Raw genomic sequence first — 17,395 nt, forward strand, 5'->3', positions numbered from 1 at the left:
GAGGAGAGCCTTGTTCACATGCTTGTTAACATTTGAGGGTCTTTGACAAAGGAAGTCTTAATGCCCTGCCCAGGTCAGCCGGCATTTGCCCCGCCCCCCAGGCCCTGTTGTACACAGGAAGTCAGACGCTAATGATGTTAGTGAGGGGACAAAGGCGCCCAGCCGGGAAGGGCCTAATTGCTGTGTCCTGCTCCCAGGCGGCCAGCCTCCAGCTGGAGGGGGCTGGGCAGGATGCTCTAAGTGTTAACACCTGGAGCTCGAGATGCTGACTTCCTGGTTTTTTGAGGGCTGGGAGGGAGCATGTGGGCTGACTCCTTCACTGACAGATTCTCAGGGGCACATTTTAGGGAAGTGGTATCTAAGAGATTAGATGCAAATGGTTCCATCTGGAGGCCAGGTTTTTAGTGTCGCCCATGAGAATGAGGGCTGGTGGAGAACCAGGAGGAGCAAAACTTGTACCTGCCCTTCCAGACTGATTTTTGCTTTTGCTTACTTCCTGACTGGCTGATTTCTTCCCCTTTCTTCAACAAATGGACTGGGAAAGGCCAGCTCTTGCAGAGACAGATGATGGGAAGGATCACTCTATGTGGGGAATTAGAATTAGAATTAGTGGAGAGATGCTTCATGAAGCTTTGAGCCAGCGGGACAACCCAGGAACCTGGCTTCCTGGCAGCTGAGGAGTAAGGGGAGCACTGGAAGGATGAGGAGTGAGGGGAGCAATGACAAGATGAGGAGTGAAGGGAGCACTGACAGGATGAGGAGTGAGGGGAGCACTGACAGGATGAGGAGTGAAGGGAGCACTGACAGGATGAGGAGTGAAGGAGCAGTGACAGGATGAGGAGTGAAGGGAGCACTGACAGGATGAGGAGTGAAGGAGCAGTGACAGGATGAGGAGTGAGGGGAGCACTGACAGGATGAGGAGTGAAGGGAGCACTGACAGGATGAGGAGTGAAGGAGCAGTGACAGGATGAGGAGTGAAGGGAGCAGTGACAGGATGAGGAGTGAAGGAGCAGTGACAGGATGAGGTGTGAAGGGAGCAGTGACAGGATGAGGAGTGAAGGAGCAGTGACAGGATGAGGAGTGAAGGAGCAGTGACAGGATGAGGAGTGAAGGAGCAGTGACAGGATGAGGAGTGAAGGGAGCAGTGACAGGATGAGGAGTGAAGGGAGCACTGACAGGATGAGGAGTGAGGGGAGCACTGACAGGATGAGGAGTGAAGGGAGCACTGACAGGATGAGGTGTGAAGGGAGCAGTGACAGGATGAGGAGTGAAGGGAGCACTGACAGGATGAGGAGTGAAGGGAGCACTGACAGGATGAGGAGTCAGGGGAGCACTGACAGGATGAGGAGTGAAGGGAGCACTACTAGCCATCCAGCTGGGACTTTACCATATGTAACTATAGGTACCGGTGGTATTTAGGAAGCACATTTAGAGGGAGCGGTTGGAAGTTTGCATTCCAGGAGTGGACACAGCCAGGCAATGCCTGGTTTCAAGTACAGTCTCAGGATTCTTTGTATGTAAAGGAATGCTAGAACCCGCTGAAATTGTTAAGGGTTCTGTGGGAGATTGGAATGTTATAGGCTTCTCCAAAGGTGTTCTAGAAACCCTTTCCCTTAACTACACCAGAGTCCTCACTAACCACAAGTGTCACTCTGCAGAGATCTGATGAGGGCTACCATCTAGTGAAGAGTCTTAGGCTGGGTTTTCTGCTGGGCTCAGAGAGGCAGGCAGTCTGAGTGCAGTAGTCATTTGGAGTTTTGTAGGTGGGGAGTGAGAGCTTGTCTCTTTTCTAAATCAATGACCTGGGGCTGGAGAAAGCCATAGAGAAGGAATGTAGTGTTAGCTTGTTTCCCACCCATTTTCGGTACAGGACCATCCTGTGGACAGATTTAATCATCTTAACCTTTGGTGTTTCAATTAACACCAAAATCTAAGACGGTGGCCATCCACCCTTCCAAATCAGAGAAACCTACTTTGGAGGCAGTATGTGTGAGGACCTGTATAGAGGGAGGGAGGGAGGGAGGGAGGGAGGGAGGGAGGGAGGGAGGGAGGAGTTGAAGTTCCCATGGCAACATCACAGTCTCCTCTTTCTCGGGCATTTGTGCTGTAGAAGCTGAATTCCAGATGTGACACAGAGCTGGAGACCCCTCCTGCCTTCAGAAACCCGTGTTTAAGTGGGTGCAGCTAGGCACACTGCTCCCTGTGTGGTCCTAAGGCTTTTATTAGGACTTAGGTTTTGAGCTGAACATTTCCTCTCAGTTTAAGCATAACAATCATGTTTATAGCTTAAAGTTTTCCACCGGTGTCTAATCACTGTTTTGCTCTCTGGGAAGAGACTTCCTTGAGCTTCCCTCTTGAAGTCTTTGTTCCCTTCACAGCTAAGCGGGAGAGAACCAGTTGCCCGTTTGCCGGTTAGCCTGGTTGCCGGTTAGCCGGGTGGGTATTTCAGGGGCTGGTTAATCTCTGTCTGAGAGCTGGCTCTGTAGACAACCTAGCTGTGGGTAACCTGCCCTTTACCTTGAAGACGCCGGCTGTCTGACATGAGGTTCTCATTTCAGTTGGGGAAATGGGGTAAAGCACAGGAAAAGGTCCGACTCCCGGTCCCAGAGGCATGTTTTATAGCCTGCCTTTGACGTCCTCAGAACTAGATGGGGAAAATGCAGCAAGCTGTGCGTTTGTGTCGGTCACAGGGACACAGGGCTGAAGTCCTCAGCAGAGTCACTGGAGAAACGGCTTAGCAAGCCAAGGAGGCAGTGGGCATTGCTGAGTTTAAAAAAAAACAAAACTGCTTTTTCCGTATGTAGCCCTCGGTGTTTATGCACCCATGAGTGAGTACAGGTGCCTACAGATGCCACAAGAGGGCAGTGGAGCCCCCTGGAGCAAATGCTTTTAACCACCGAGACGGTTTTCCATTCCTTTGCATGATGATGAGGATGAGGATGATGAGGATGATGATGAGGATGATGAGGATGAGGATGATGATGATGAGGAGGAGGATGAGGATGATGAGGAGGAGGATGATGAGGATGATGAGGAGGATGATGAGGAGGATGATGAGGATGATGAGGAGGATGAGGAGGATGAGGAGGAGGATGATGAGGATGATGAGGATGATGAGGATGAGGATGATGATGGTGATGATGATGATGAGGATGATGATGAGGATGATGATGATATTTGAGCCAAGATCTTCCGTCGTAGCTCTGACCAGCTTTGAACTCACTGTTTGCCTTAGGCTGGCCTTGAATTCATGGTTGTCCTCAGTCTCCCAAGTAGTGAGATCGTAGACATGAACCTTCATGCTGACCCTCCATTTTATTTTTAAGCACAGAAGAAGAAGGCCAGCTTGTGTGTCTGTTCTTTTGTCTGTGTAGCGTGTGCACATGCATACATGTATGTGTTGATATCTTTGGGCTTTAACTGTACGATTACGTCCCAGCATCAAAGCAATGACAAATCGTGAAACGGACAAGGAATTCTAAACACGAATCCCGCAGAGGCTCCCGTTACTCAGATCCGAGGTATTTGAGAGTCAGCTTGTGTAAATGTCTCGACCCTGGTTATCTTAAATGGATTGGTGGAAGCCTGGATGCTGCAGGGTAGGGATAGTGACGTGGACCCCGGAGGGAAGCGGGAGATGAGTTTGATAAGAGGGACACACGATAATTGGCATGTGGCTCCGTACGAGGGCTCAGCAATAATTGTCCCTTCAGCTCTCCTTTGGGAGCGTGAAATGAGGAACATGTGTGTTCTGATTAGCAGCATGTCAGAAATGCATCATGATTAGGGCTCTGGTCTGGCGCACAGACCACGTTTTGAACTAGTGATTTCCTGCCTCCCCAAGCAAATCTTTTTAATTAGCTTAAGATCTCCAGGTCTTTGGGGGCCAAAGGAGTAATTGCTAGTGGGAACCCCATGTTTCTCCCTGAGAGCGCGTGTACTCCTTGCTGGTCATCCAAGACCTTACCTCCCCAAACCAGACTGGCTAGCATCCTTCAGAAACTGGTGGGACCTATGGAGGGAGAGAGAGAGAGAGAGAGAGAGAGAGAGAGAGAGAGAGAGAGAGAGAGAGAGAGAGAGAGAGAGAGAGAGAGAGAGAGAATAGCTCCCAGGAATGTGGAGGAATGTGTCCAGAGCAGATCCAGGCGTGGGCTGGGCTTTCTGATTCATTTTCTTTGTGTTTTGGACTCACCAAATTCTCCTTAGCTTACATCACCTGGGGCGTCTCTGCCTGCCTCCCTCCCTCCCTCCCTCTCTCTCTCTCTCTCTCTCTCTCTCTCTCTCTCTCTCTCATGCTCTTTCTCTCTTTCTGCCTTTGTTTATAAAGCCATTTATTTGCAGTACAGCCGCACGACCCACTCGCTGCACCCCTCCCTCTTTCTTGGTGTTATCCAATCGTGCAATTCTGGCCTCACCAAATTTTCTGCAGTCGTTCGTTCTTGTCAGTGTGGAAACTCAGGGTGGAGCTAGAGCTGCAGGGAGTAGAAAGTAGGACCTGGCCTTAGCTATGGCAGTCACTAGGTTTGCCTGGTTTTGTTTGTTTGTTGTTTGTTTGTTTGTTGCTGGGCTCTAACTCACCCAGAACCAAATTGACAGAGGTGACAGGCAGGTCAGGGCAAGGTGGAAGGTGATACACTGACCAGTACATAAGGAATGTGTTCCGCTGATACTCATGGTGGGAACTCCATCTCCCCGAAGATGTGTAAGTCGGGAGTGGGAGAGACCAAGGTCAGCACTCTACGTGCATATGTGCCAATGTGCCACCCCCACCTCCCCCGTACACCCTTCCAGAAAAAACAAAACAAAACAAAAACCCTATCTCATTCCTGGGCTTGGCACACCGCCTTTGATAGATGTGTTTTCTGCCTAAATAAATAAGTGCATGAGTAAGCCAAAAACCTCACCTGGTGAGGTTTCCATGGTGTTTTTTTTTTTTTTTGGGGGGGGGGCTACTTCTAGAGCTGGTCAGCTGCTTTGTAAACGCTTCTCTAGGAAACAGTCCTGGGCCTTTAACGACCACACCATTTTGATATTTAATGAGGAGAGAATTAAAGGTACTTGTTTGTTGTCTGTTATTCTAAACCTATAAATGCCAATGCCCGAGGCTTCAGGGTGTTACATTCTTAGTTAATTAACCACCCCCACTGCACTAACGGTAGCTTTTAATTTGTTCCAAAGGGAGCTAGGAAGCCAGACCCTGTGCCTGAAGCTCTGCTGTGATTTTTTTTTTTTTTTTTTGCTGGTGCACTGCAGTATGAGCCAGCGGAAGCAGTAATGAAAGAGAACTTGATGCTGTGCACAAGATGGAGGGGACAGGGAGATAATTCTTTGCTGCTCTCTAAAGGAATAAAATTCAAGATGCAAAATTTTATACCACGGTCTAGCCACAAGAAGCAAAATTTTGGGGCTGGAGAGATGGCTCAGTGGTTAAGAGCACTGATTGCTCTTCCACAGAGGTCCTGAGCTCAATTTCCAGCAACCACATGGTGGCTCACAACCATCTGTAATGGGATCCGATGCCCTCTTCCGGTGTGTGTGACAGTGTGACAGTCTGACAGTGACTGTGTACTTATATAAATAAAAATAAAATTAAGAAAAAAGAAGCAAAAGCTTGAATACAGAGTGGTGGCTGTGAGGTAGGATCCTTCCCAAACACAATGCTGCGATGGCCAGTTTCCAGAGAATGTCACAGGATTTAAAGCTATCTGAAGACAATGATGTCCCAGGGTAGCATTGTGGGTCCATCTCTGATGGTCTAAGTGCCATTTAGACACTTAGACAAGTCGAGCTCTAAGCTTGACAACCCCCTTTCCAAAAGAAAGCAGGCCAAATGGTGAACCGGCCGAAACAGGACTCCATTTTATGTGCTCGCAGTATAGCTCAGTTGGTAGAGTCTTGCCCTCCTGTGTTTGATCCCTAGTGCTGGTCAACTGGGTGTGGTGACACTGGCCTAGAATTCCAGCACTCAGGAACAAGAGGTAAGAGGATTCGTTTAAAGTCATCTTGCAGTAAATGGAGTTTGAGGTCTGCCTGGACTAGGGACCCTGTCTCAAAAAAAAAAAAAAAAAAAAAAAAAAATCTCAGCAAGGCATGGTGACCTTTAATCTCAGCAGAGGACAGGTGGATCCCTATGCCAGCCTGGTTTTCCATAGCCAAACCATCAAAGAGACAAGAATGCTCCCATTCGAAGCAGCTAAGGAACTTTGAGAATGCTGGTCACAACATTCAGTGAACAGGCTACACAGTACAGATCTGGAATGAAACTTTTAAGAACATTTGTACAAAAGATCTGAGCTGCGTGCGTGCGTAACCCATCCCCCACCCCTTTTCTTTTTAAAAACACACCTATTCCACAGTGGAGAAGCAGGGAAGCAGGGGCTGAGAGGTTCTTTTTTTTTTTTTTCCCCGGAGCTGGTGACCGAACCCAGGGCCTTGCGCTTGCTAAGCAAGTGCTCTACCACTGAGCTAAATCCCCAACCCCAGGACTGAGAATTTTAAGAGCACGCGTTTCTCATACATCACCTGGCTGCAGTTCAGTCTCAGGAAGCTTTGCAGAGATGATTCTGTGTCAGGTGCAATGCCCAGCACTTGGCGTCTGTCACCTCCTGAGTCCTACACTAGTCTTTCCTTTTAAATGGCTTTGTTCTACTGCTTGTAGCTCAGGGAAGTTCAGCAACCTGCCTGAGGTCACACAGCACTGGAGGGCAATGACATCTGATAACCTTAAACTCCACCCCTTCACTCCAGACGACCTCCAGGGATTCCGAGGCCCAGCTCTGAGGGATCATTGTTTCCCGTCTGACTGAAGCCAGGGTGACCGTGATTAGCTGTGGGTAGGTACTAAAGGGGAGACCAGATTGCCCTGGCACATGCTGTCTTCGTGTTATACTGAGATTCAGGTAATCTAGACTGTGGTCAGAGCAGGCACCTGTTGAGTCTCACAGCCAGGACAAGTGGCTAACTAAGGTGCCTATTTAACATATCCAAGTGGACTTGGTCCCCAGCTCCTCCCAGAATCCCTAACCCTAACCTGTTACAGGACATGGCTGACATACTCTGCACCCTATCCTGGGGCCTGGTTGCCCTCCCAGCCACCAGCCTTCCCTATATAATCCAGTCATTTTGGTTACCTGGCCTTTTGTCTTCCCTTTACCCTCCTGGCTCTTTTCTCTCTCCTCTTCTCCATCTTCCCTTCCCCCTCCTTCTCCCCTCCCCCTCCCTCCTTCTCCCCTCCCCCTCCCTCCTTCTCCCCCCCTCCCTCCTTCTCCCCTCTCCCTTCCCCTCCATCCCTCCGTCCATCCCTCCCTCCCTTCCTTCTGTAATTCTTTTTTCATTCAGCTTTTCATCCAGCTGTTATTCTGAAAATTACCTTGAGCTTCATGGCATAAGATAACACAAAGTTCCTGTCTTTCTGGAGGTCAGAATTCTGAATCTCAAGCCACTGAAATCAGTGTTGGCTGCTTCATGAGGCTACAAGGAAGGAAGAATCCATTCCTCGCCTGGCCCAATTTCTAGAGACTGCCCAGTCTTGGCTCAGTAGCTCCCTCCTCTTCTGACCTATTCTTCAGTTAGCCTGCCTCCCTCTTCAGCCTCCTACTGCCATCTCATCGCCGCCTCTCTGATACCAGCCCTTCAGGGTCTTCTAAGAGTCTTCACATTAGCCCACCAGGATGACCCAGAACACTGTCCCCATTTTAGCATTGGTCTCCACAGTCCCTGCCACTGTACAGGACATGGGCCCCAGGTTCTAGGGCTTGGATGCCGCATGTTTAAGAGTTTTCCATTTCTATCTTAATATAAAGGAAACAACAGCATTTTGCGAGCTAGCCTGGGCACGGTCTCCAAGGTGGTTTCTGTGAAGCAGCTAAAACAGTTTGACTGTAAGGGCAGCAGCCCTGTGGAAGATCTACTGCTCACACGCTAAGAAACTTGCAGGAGCATTGAAAGACTTAATACCAGTAAAAAGTCTTTAAAGTACAGGCAAAAGATGGTAACCAGGAAGGTGCCCTGTTTTGAGCCTCATTGCTAGACATGGTTAATTCCAGGGCTTAGGAGCTCCAGCTGTCTGTGGAATTAAAACCTCCGCCACATTTGTGTTCACAGGAGTGCCATGCTCGTAGAGTTGTATTGACCACAATGAGTATAGACAGACGGTGTCAGGACCATGCTGTGTTAAGGACCAGACAAGATAAGTCAGGCAGCCTATGGGGATCAAGATGTGGGTAATGGGAAGGGATTTGTGCGGAACATGAAGAAAAGGGAATTCTGGGGACACAGGAGTGCCTGAATAGAATTGCAGTGACTTATGGGATTGTGACTGGGGAGGGATTTGTTGGGGAGTTAGGCAGTTAAGGGCACATCAAGAATGTGGTGTAGAGGGAGCCAGGGAAGGACTGAGACCATGGGAACGAAGGAAGACTGGTGATGTACATGTTTGTACCTCAACTTTATGCCCAGAGCCATTTGAAGCTAAGGTTTGGATCTGATTTATAGCTACACACCCAGCCATGAGGGCCCAGCACATGTTGGAAACATCAGTGGGTAAGGGGGTAGGAGCCACACACAAGTCTCAATGTCCTTGAAGCCAGCTCCCCCAAGCCTCCTTGGACAGCTCCCTACATTTCAGAAACCTTATTTGGATTAATTCAGGTCCTTGTGTGTAGAGCACAGCACACACACAGCTCATTAGCCTTTGTAAACGCCTGCTAACCCCTGTTACAGACACAGCTCAGTTGAAATGTAGGAGGAGCAGACAAAGAGATAAGGGGAGAGCCAACCAAGTCCCATAGGTCTTGTCCTTAGTCACTAGCGTCCCTGACACCTGCTCTTAAATGGAATGTTTTCCTTATTAAAAAATATTTCTATGTGGCTCTGTGGTCTTCTTCAACTCCCTCTCCCAGAAGGAAGCTGCTGTACACATCCTTTTAAAACAAACAAACAAACAAACAAACAAACAAACAAGCAAAACCATTCAGATACTTGAGACGGTAGCCTCAGTCGTGGGGAGCCGTGTCCCTCTGTTGTCAGCTGTGAACACTGATCTTGGTGTCGACACTGGTTCTCCTCTCTGGAGGCTGCTGTTCCTCCATTATCAGCCTCTCCTCTGTCAGGCTCTGTGTGCATCTTTTTTCTTTTTTTTCCTTCCTTTTTTTTTCGGAGCTGGGGACCGAACCCAGGGCCTTTCGCTTGCTAGGTAAGTGCTCTACCACTGAGCTAAATCCCCAACCCCCTCTGTGTGCATCTTGTACGAGTTGTCCTGATCCTTCCCTCATCCTTATCGAGGTCCTGTCTTGCGGAGGAACCCTGTGTTTCTCTGCTGCTGGCTCTATATGTTAGCCACACGCACTTTCTTCTCTCACTGGGGAATGCTCAGTGGGCAGGGGGTTTGCAGCTTGTCTGTACCCAGTCAGTCTTCTGTGAAAGGATGAGCAAGCACCAGGCGGTTCATGTGGGCTCGCCGCATACCGCCGTACCTAAAATAATGTCTGGCTCAGCGTGGAACGTGAGTTTGTTTATATCCTGGGGCTCTGTCGGGGAGAGGAATGGTGTGCTTGGCGGTTTTGAACATTCCTAGAGGGCTGTGGGAATTGGATTGTCCTCTTCCTGGTAGTTCCTTGGGTCTCTGCCTCCTGGAAGTCAGGCAGCTTCTGTTTGTGCAGACCGATGCCTAAGGAGTGATGGATGCTCCTAATATTTCAAAGTTTTATATCCAGAGATGAGTTCTGGAGCATCATACTTTGCAAAGAGGAAAAGGTGGGGAGAGGAAGCTGCAGCAGGAAGGGTGCCCCAGGGGGTGCTAGGGCATCTAGCTGCTGACTTGGGCTTGGTACTCTTGCTCTCTTATTCCTCCTCCCTTGGCGTGTCTGCGTGCCTGCCTGACTCTTTCTGCACAGCTGCGACTCTCCAAGGCCTGTGTCCATCTGAACTCAGGGATATGGTTTCAGTGGGCGGGCCTGGCTTCAGGATAAGCAGCGTGAACATGGCTGCAGCATGTGGAAGTGACGGGGTTGTGGGCTGACATCCTGCGCCCGTCAGAAGTGTTCTCCACAGTGTGTCTCAGTGTAACAATTGCCCATTAAACACCAGGCCGCCAACATATGGTGTTCCCCAACATCTTCCTTGTTAAGGGGAAACTTTAGCTGTGTGGTTAAAACATTTTCCCATCATTTAGCACGTTAGAATTAACATATTTTGGAGAATTCCCCGATTAATACCGAATGGCACTTTTGCAGATCATTAGAGAGATATTTATACAGTCAGTAGGCCTGGCTTGGCTGACCCAGAGCAGTTCTTTCTCTTGAGGCTCAGCTTTGGGGTTAGGAAGAGGTGGGGTCATTGTGAGGATCTGGTGCCCCCTCTGTGGCTGCTCTAATTAGAGTGGGAAGTCTGGTGGAGTTTTTACCCTAGTATGAAAGCTACAGACAAGCTAATGGCCACATCACTTGCAAGTCTTTTTTCTTTTATGACCCACCCTGCATATTTCCAGGTATGGAGGTGAGGCAGTGAAGAATTCTCTCATTAAAAGTAATGGCTTATTCCCACATTCATTCCTCATTTTGGAATGAGAACTGGTTTCCGTAGACTTGGGGAATTGTCTATCTGTCTTGCCTTGCTAGAGCTTTCTGATGAGGCTGTCTGGTGGGCGAGTTTAATAGCCAATCAGAGGATCCAACTGGAAGGACTCCATCTGGCAATCCTGGTCTCTATCCTAATTGTACTGCTAGTGAATTATTTAACCCCTACACAGACTAGTCTGTTCCTGTTGTCTTAGGACAAAGAGTGCCCAAGATCCCTCGTGGGTCCATTCCCTGGGATGGAGGGTGTTTGGAGTGGGTGGTGGGGTCAGGAGCAGTGTGAGGAGTAGAAGCTGACCTATAGTACTGACCTGACCCTGGGCCTCTATAATGCTTTGTGTGTTTAGATTCTGTGGGGAATCTATGCTGGGAAAGTTAGTTGGCTTCACTCTATCATGTTCTCTTGTTTTCCCACAGGGAGTGGGGCCGGCCAGCAGAAACAGCGGGCTGTACAATATCACCTTCAGATATGACAGTAAGTACCTAGCTTGACCACAGAGAAAGGGGTCCTTCCCAGAATCCAGAGCTCACACACTTGTGCTTTGTCGAGGACACTGCAGACCTTCAGGCTGAGGACTTTTCTGAACCTATTCGGGATTGTCAACAGTGAAAGCATCGTAGTCTCCATTAAGCCACCAAACAAAGCTCGAACAGGTCAAAGTGTCTTCAACTCACCATATAGCCCTGTCTGTAAGAGTAAATACAGGAGTCAGTAGGTCACACTAGGGGACAAGGGTAGGCTTGAAGGCAAGGATGGAGACTATGGCAAACCGGTCAGTCTGTCTGATCTGAAGTGGGCACTGGTTCCTAACTCCAGCTCATTGTGGTCTTGTGGCATTCCCATCGGGAGTGGCCAGATGTGGTTTCTAAGAATACCCAGAAGTTCTAGGAATAACTATCCCACTCCGTAAAGTACTTTTTTTTTTTTAAAGATTTATTCGGGGTTGGGGATTTAGCTCAGTGGTAGAGCGCTTGCCTAGGAAGCGAAAGGCCCTGGGTTCGGTCCCCAGCTCCGAAAAATAGAACCAAAAAAAAAAAAAGATTTATTCATTTATTATATGTATTGTCTTCAGATACACCAGAAGAGGGCTTCGGATCTCTTTACAGATGGTTGTGAGCCACCATGCGGTTGCTGGGAATTGAACTCAGGACCTCTGGAAGAGCAGTCAGTGCTCTTAACCGCTGAGCCATCTCTCCAGCCCCCGTAAAATACTTTTTAATACTGGCCTTTATTTAAGATTTTCTTTTCCTCTCACAAACACAGACTGTACCAAGCAGATCTGTGTTTCAGGGTGGCCGGGGTCTCTAGTTGGCCATCTCTGACGTAGGCCTCAGTACCAAGTTCAGTTTCCTGTCTGTCCGTGTGAGGTGTAACAAGTGACTTAATTTTTCTTTAGCATCACTTGGAGGCTGAAATGGGGTAGTACTTATATTGTCTCCCCATGTGGCAGGCCTGCCTGGATGCTCTGTAAACACTGTCTACTGTGTGTGAATACAGCAGCAACATTTTTTGCTGAACTTTCCGGACTGGATTGTTTTCTAAGGTGACTTTCCCTCTGATTAAACATTTACAGTCAGTTCTGAACAGCCATTGTCCTTCCTCAGAAGGAAGTTAGAGCTCTGAGCATTTTCAGCATATAAGCACTTATTTAAATGCAAACACAAGAGGGATCGAGACTCCCTTTTGTTGGCTCTGATTGCTTGCTCATTTCTTAAGGAAGATCAATAGAGTAATCGTCTGTCCTCTGACCAAGCTTGTGTTGTTGAGGTCATGAATAGAGTCTGACAACCTTTATTTTTTAAAGAATTATTTATTTTATGAGTACACTGTAGCTGTCTTCAGACCACAAGAGGGCATCAGACTCCATTACTGATGGTTGTGAGCCACCATGTGGTTGCTGGGAATTGAACTCAGGACCTCTGGAAGAGTAGCCAGTGTGCTCTTAACCACTGAGCCATCTCTCCAGCTCCAGGCTGACAGTTTTAAGATAGGAATATGTGTTTTAAATTCACATCTGGGGTTGGGGATTTAGCTCAGTGGTAGAGCGCTTGCCTTGCAAGCACAAGGCCCTGGGTTCGGTCCCCAGCTCCGAAAAAAAAAAAAAAAATTAGAAAAAAAAAAAATAAATTCACATCTACAGATGCTAGCTTGAGTATTTTAAGTTACCCAGAAAGACTTGCTCACGACAAGCAGACACTTCATGTCCGTGACGTGTACATGTTTTAGGTAAATGTCATGATGGTAACGAAGGATGTGCAGTACTCGATTCTGCTAAGTTGAGCCATGTGTCGAGGAGTTGCTCGTTGTTAGTGATTAATAATCTATGCTCTCAGTCCTGGCGGATCTTGTGAGTCAGGAGCTCTTCTGCAAGCAAACATTTGTGTTTGTAATCTACTATGGATTTTTATGGAGGGGGAAAAAAGCTATGACTGTAGAACTTAAAAATATTTTATGGTTCTTGTGTGTGTGTGTGTGTGTGTGTGTGTGTGTGTGTGTGTGTGTGTGTGTGTGTGTGTGCGTGCATGTGTGCGTGCGCATGCATGCTTTTGAGACAATTTCACGTAACCCAGGCTGGCCTTGAACTCTTGCTCTTTCTGCCTCAGCCTCCTGGGTTCTGGTTTTATAAGCAAGTGCTACAGTGTCCTGACGTGTCGGATTACATTTTTGTCCGTGTGTCGCTTGTCTCTCAGTCATTACTTTCTTCTTAATGCTTCATCATCTACTTAGAATTTAATTCATGGTTCACACTGGCTTCTGAAATATTTGAAGTTCAGTTACTTTTTTTTGGCAAGATATTTAGGCAGAAAGGTGTTTTTTTGTAACTATAATTCAAAAGTTTAGGTCAGCTAATAATTGTTATAGGTCATGTTTTAAATACTGGATTCAGTGTTTTACAATTAAAAAAAGATACCTATCTCTTCTGTAAAGAATTTATTGATTGATCAGTTAACTGATCACTAATTCTGTTTAAAATAGTTATGAACCCAGCCAGGCATGATGGTGTATACCTTTAATCCCAGTAGGCAACTCCAGAGGCAGGTGAAATCTGATTTCAAGGCCAGTCTGGTCTATAGATCAAGTTTCAAGACAACCAGAGCTACATAGTGAGACCCTGAGGGGAGGGGAAAAAAGAGAAAAAACAACATCAGCAAAAAGTGTTTATGGGTACTGACAATGGCTAGGAACTTACAGCAGGAATGTGAATCTGTTCAAATAGATGTTTCTGGTGTTAGTGTGTATACATACATACATACATATACACACATATACACACATACACACACACACACATATATACATATGCACACACATGATCATCTCATGTCATAAGACATTTATCCATTAAGCATAATATGCAAGATTATGTGTGTATAGGTATATACACATGAAAATGCAAAAGGAAAGAAACACTCTTAAAATGTGTGCTGAGTACAGAGGGACCTAGAGAAGGGGTGGGGGAGGATTATGCCATGGCTTTATTGTCCTCTGATCTAATAAAGAATTTGTTGGGGCTGGGTTATAGAAAGAAAAAAAAGTTTAAAAACCGGTTACCAAGTTTCCACCATAACTACCGAAATATAAAGATCTTATTTTCTATCCTTCATCATTTGATGTGAATAAAGAAAATGGTATGGGCTGGAGAGATGGCTCAAAGGTTAAGAGCACTGTCTTGCTCTTCCAGAGGTCATGAGTTCAATTCCCAGCAACCACATGGTGGCTCACAACCATCTATAATGATATCTGGTGCCCTCTTCTGGCCTGCATGTGTACATGCAGGTGGAATGCTGTATACATAATAAATAAATCTTAAAAAAAAAAAAAGAAAATGTTATGGGGTGTAGTCAGAGCTGGGTTTCACATGTCTCCCAGCCTCTTTTGACCCTGCTCTGAAACGGGGGTAGGAAGGTGGTGGGGGGTATGCCCAAGTCAGTTTTAATGCATTTTCTTAATTCTTAGGCTTTCTGCTTGCATTCTTGAATTCATAGAAACCTGTTGTCAGTTTTGACGTTAGGAACCGGAAAAGATAAAGACCTGGTAGCCTGCTCTTGTTCATTGCCTTTTCAGACCTTAGGAAGCAGGCTCCTGTATTACAGACCTCAGTAAATGAAGAGACTGGAACTTTACAGGCATGGTCAAATCTTGTCTTTTTCTGTACTGGGAAAACTAAGCTGGTCACACTTGAGATTTTTACAAGCTGAACACTTTGAACCCAGCTTAAGCAAACAGTAAGAACAGCTAGAGTCTAGGGTATCTCCCCCCTCCCCCGACCCCCTCAAGCTCTCCCGAGGCTGCTTGTCATCATTCTGCCCCTGGACAAGTCAGTGACGGGTAGCCACCTACCTGGGATGTCTTTCAGCCATAGTTTTCTAATATATATATAGTATGGGGGTTGGACTGGTGATGCACGCTCCCCCCCTTCTCTAGGTCCCTCTGTACTCAGCACACATTTTTTTTTTTTTTTTTTTTTTTTTGGTTCTTTTTTTTGGAGCTGGGGACCGAACCCAGGGCCTTGCGCTTCCTAGGCAAGCGCTCTACCACTGAGCTAAATCCCCAGCCCCCTCAGCACACATTTTAAGAGTGTTTCTTTCCTTTTTGCATTCTCATGTGTATATACCTACACACACATTTGTATATGTATAGGCACACATGTGTGGAAGTGAGTGTACATGTGTGTGCATGTGGTTGGGTGTGCACATGGAGTCTGGAATTTGATATCAGAATGATCTGAGATTAGTATTGACCAAGAGATGGACTTTTGTTAGGACGATTCCATGACATTTCCTAGCTGAAAATGGCCCCTTGTTACAGGGGTTGATCAAGACAAACCTAGAGGCCACTGTACTTTCCCACAGACCAACCATAACTCGCAGCACTCAGGGAAGTTAGCTGGTCCTTAGGCAGGTGGTGTGTAAGAGGTTCATTTTTGGTGTTATACAAGATTTCTTAATCACATCCACCTCTTACTGCTATAGTCAGTCTCAATAGCCTACTTGATCTGGTCATCCTCCCAAGGCTGGAGCTGCAGGACAACAGAAGCTGTGCCCACAAAGCTGTAATATAGGTTCTGTGGATCTGAATTCCAGTCCAAATGCTAGGCATGCTAGCAGTTTAACCACTAAGATACCTCCCTCCTCCAAGACTGATGTTTTAGTTAGCACAGGTAGAATTTAGTTGGTGTGCTTATGTTTGTGTTCTGAGGTAGGGTTGCCCTATGCAGCCCTGGCTGTCCTGGAACTCACTCTGTAGACCAGCCTAGCCTCGAACTCACAGGGATCTGCCTGCCTCTGCCTCCTGAGTGCTGAGACTAAAGGCGTGCGCCACCACTGCTTGGCAGAGACTTAAGTAGTATTACTGACATCCTTTTAAGCAATACTGAAATAAAAATGCAACTGATTTTGAATGAAGCACTTGAAGTTTAACAAGGAGAACCTTGCCTGATGTGGTCAGGCAAGAAAGCAAGTCAGGCAGGGAAGAGGCTGGAGTTTTAGAAGTTGGTTTTGCAGGTAGTATATGGATATATTTTAGTAGAAAAAAATGACTATTATGCTGACAGGCTTGGGAGGTCCCTTCCCCTGCTCCAAGTCTTTAAAGTGAGTGAGAATATGGGTGAGCTTCGCATTGCTTGTAAATCGTTCTCAGTTGCTTCCTTTCAGTGTTTTTCATTTTAAAAATGGAAAATGAGCAGTGCAGCTCACAAGGGAAAATACAACAGATTCACAGAATCGTGAGAGAGAATTGGAGCCAAGCAGTGTGAACAGTACGGATTGATACCTGCTGTTGGAGCCACGGACAGCTCTCTCAGCAAGGGGGATCTGCCTTAGTGTGCTAATTCTCTGAAGGTCCAGCATGAGTCTGGCTCAGAGCTTCTGGTAGCCTCTAAATGTGCATTCAGCAATCCCAGGTGTCATGGAGGCTGCTTACATGTAAGGTGGAGGCTCCATTGTACCCTCCAACAAAAATATCAAAGAAAGTGGTTTTTCTTTTCTTTTGTTTTTCTTTTTGAGCCATTAAGTTGTGGCTTTGGAGACTCGATGGGGATTGCCTGAATCTCCAAGGAAACCCACTTTGAGAATGTTAGCTGGTGTCCTCATCACTCAGGGTTCAAACATGGTGCCTTGTGTTGTAGGCTGTGAGTCATTTAACAGTTTGCCTGTGAAATTACTCCCCTGTGGATTCACACCCTAACGTTAGTTCCTTTTCCCTAGTGACCTTTCCCCCTCTGTCTCTTCTAAAAACAAACACACTCCAAAGCAGTTAGCAGGGCTGTCTTCCCCGTTACTCCTTACGTGCTGGAAACTGATAGAACTATGTAAGTGCTTACTGGTTTCCGCAAAACAGCCTAGGAGTAAAAAGAGAAACAAAAGGCCAACAAAGCTAACACCCTCACAAATGTCTACTCTGTAGCCAGCCGTCTTTGCAACATCCAGGAATTTAATTTAGCAGAGGGGGTGGTGTTGCCGCAGTTAAAGCCCTCTGTAACATATTATGTTTCTCCAGCCATAGTCAGCTTCTGTGTCTTATGTGAGCTTTTGGCGAGGTTTATAATAGGAATGGATTTGGTACCTCTAGATGTACTCAGCATAGTCTAGTAAGAGGAAATTGAAAATAAAGGTTAAAGATTTCACTTTTCACTTTTTCCAACTCTAGACTGTACCACCTACTTGAGTCCCGTCGGGAAGCACATGATTGCCGATGCTCAGAACATCACCATTAGCCAGTATGCTTGCAATGACCAAGTGGCAGTCACCATTCTTTGGTCCCCAGGGGCCCTTGGTAAGTGGTAGCACTCGCAATTTGTAGAGAGTGGATGGTGCCAGTA

The 17,395-nt window shown here is 46.9% G+C and overlaps 1 protein-coding gene across 3 annotated transcripts in view; it reads left to right on the forward strand.

Moving 5' to 3' along the window:
• Il17rd (interleukin 17 receptor D) overlaps positions 1–17,395 on the forward strand; it is a 254,656-nt gene that overhangs the window by 25,672 nt on the left and 211,589 nt on the right. For all 3 annotated transcript variants that reach the window (NM_001191937.2, NM_001411766.1, XM_063275628.1), the window contains exons 2-3: positions 10,992–11,049; positions 17,224–17,349. In NM_001191937.2, the coding sequence (NP_001178866.1) occupies positions 10,992–11,049; positions 17,224–17,349 (184 nt within the window). The remainder of the gene's footprint in view (positions 1–10,991; positions 11,050–17,223; positions 17,350–17,395) is intronic.

The sequence above is a fragment of the Rattus norvegicus genome, chromosome 16, assembly GCF_036323735.1.
Source record: "Rattus norvegicus strain BN/NHsdMcwi chromosome 16, GRCr8, whole genome shotgun sequence".
Taxonomy (NCBI): Eukaryota; Metazoa; Chordata; class Mammalia; order Rodentia; family Muridae; genus Rattus; species Rattus norvegicus.